Source organism: Bison bison, unplaced genomic scaffold (assembly GCF_000754665.1).
Source record: "Bison bison bison isolate TAMUID 2011002044 unplaced genomic scaffold, Bison_UMD1.0 scf7180017860914, whole genome shotgun sequence".
NCBI lineage: Eukaryota > Metazoa > Chordata > Mammalia > Artiodactyla > Bovidae > Bison > Bison bison.
The window spans coordinates 40,848-42,105 of record NW_011491486.1 but is presented as its reverse complement, the minus strand read 5'-3'; the positions used below and the strand labels follow the sequence as shown (position 1 = coordinate 42,105).

Here is a 1,258-nt window from a genome sequence, read left to right as displayed (position 1 = left end):
GCCTTTTAGATTTCCCCCATACTTTTTTAAATTTTATTTTTTAATTTATTTTTATTTGAAGGATAATTGCTTTACAGTGTTGCATTGATTTCTGCCATACATCAACATGAATCAGCCTTAGGTTTACATATGCTCCCTCCCTTCTGAACCTCCCTCCCATCTCCCACCCCATTCAACCCCTCTAGATTGTCACAGAGCACCAGGTTGAGCTCCCTGTGTTATACAGCCACTTCCCACTAGCTATCTGTTTTGCACATGGTAATATGTATGCATTTCAATGCTACTGGCTCAATTTTTCCCACCCTCTCCTGCCCCCGCTATAAGTCTATTCTTATGTCTGTAAGTCTATTCTCTATGTCTGAGTCTTTATTCTTCCCCTACAAATATGTTCATTGGTACCATTTATCTAGATTCCATATTAAAACCTCACTTTTGATTCAAATATATACATATGTGTATATATGGATAGATACATATAAATGTAATATTTTAGTCCTTATTCCCTAAATGAACCATGGACTTGCCTTTGCATATCCAGACTCATCTAGGTATATGTTAAGTGAAATAAACAAAAAACTCTCAGAATCCACCCACCTTACAAGGCAGTAGTGGTTATAAACAGCAATGTTTTTCCCCTAGTACTGAATAACACTGGAAGGATTGATGTTATCCTCATTTTACAGATGAGTAAACAAGCACAAAAATTTAATGACTTGTCCAGGATTTTTCATTTCATAAGTGACAAAGTCAGAGTTTGAATCTAGGTTCATTTGAATCCAAATCCTATGCACTTTCTACCAAACAAGACACTTCAAAAAAAAAAGAAATTGGAAAATATGTACTTTAAGACCTTCTGGGCTTTTGAAAATAGGAAAACTGCTTTGAAAATCCATAGCATCTGAATTCATTTGGAATAGAGACATAGAGCTTTATCGTTGTGGCCCAAAGCTGCTGTTTAAGAAGGTAGGAAACATAAGGTTTCAGTAGTTCAAAAAATCCTGTTTGATATGAGATAAATGGACATTTATTATGGTTAATTAAATTGTGTCTTTCAGCATTTACTTATACACTGACTTTTACCTTATAGATATTTATTAATCCTCTCTACCTCTTTTATCATATTTGTTTAAAATTTTTTTTCTAATACCTGCTATTTTTTATTACAGAGACAGTTAAAGGCAGATGCTAAAAAAGCTATTGGAAGGCTTCAACTCCGTACACTGAAGCAAGGAGACAAGGTGCATTTATGACTTTTTTT

At 34.2% G+C, this 1,258-nt stretch overlaps 1 protein-coding gene across 1 annotated transcript in view; it reads left to right on the top strand.

Moving 5' to 3' along the window:
• Window positions 1-1,258, top strand: part of RNF128 (ring finger protein 128, E3 ubiquitin protein ligase) — a gene marked incomplete at its 5' end in the record, with an annotated part of 34,046 nt that overhangs the window by 14,712 nt on the left and 18,076 nt on the right. Inside the window, one exon of the mRNA XM_010832358.1 lies at window positions 1,167-1,238. Within this exon, the coding sequence (XP_010830660.1) occupies window positions 1,167-1,238 (72 nt within the window). The remainder of the gene's footprint in view (window positions 1-1,166; window positions 1,239-1,258) is intronic.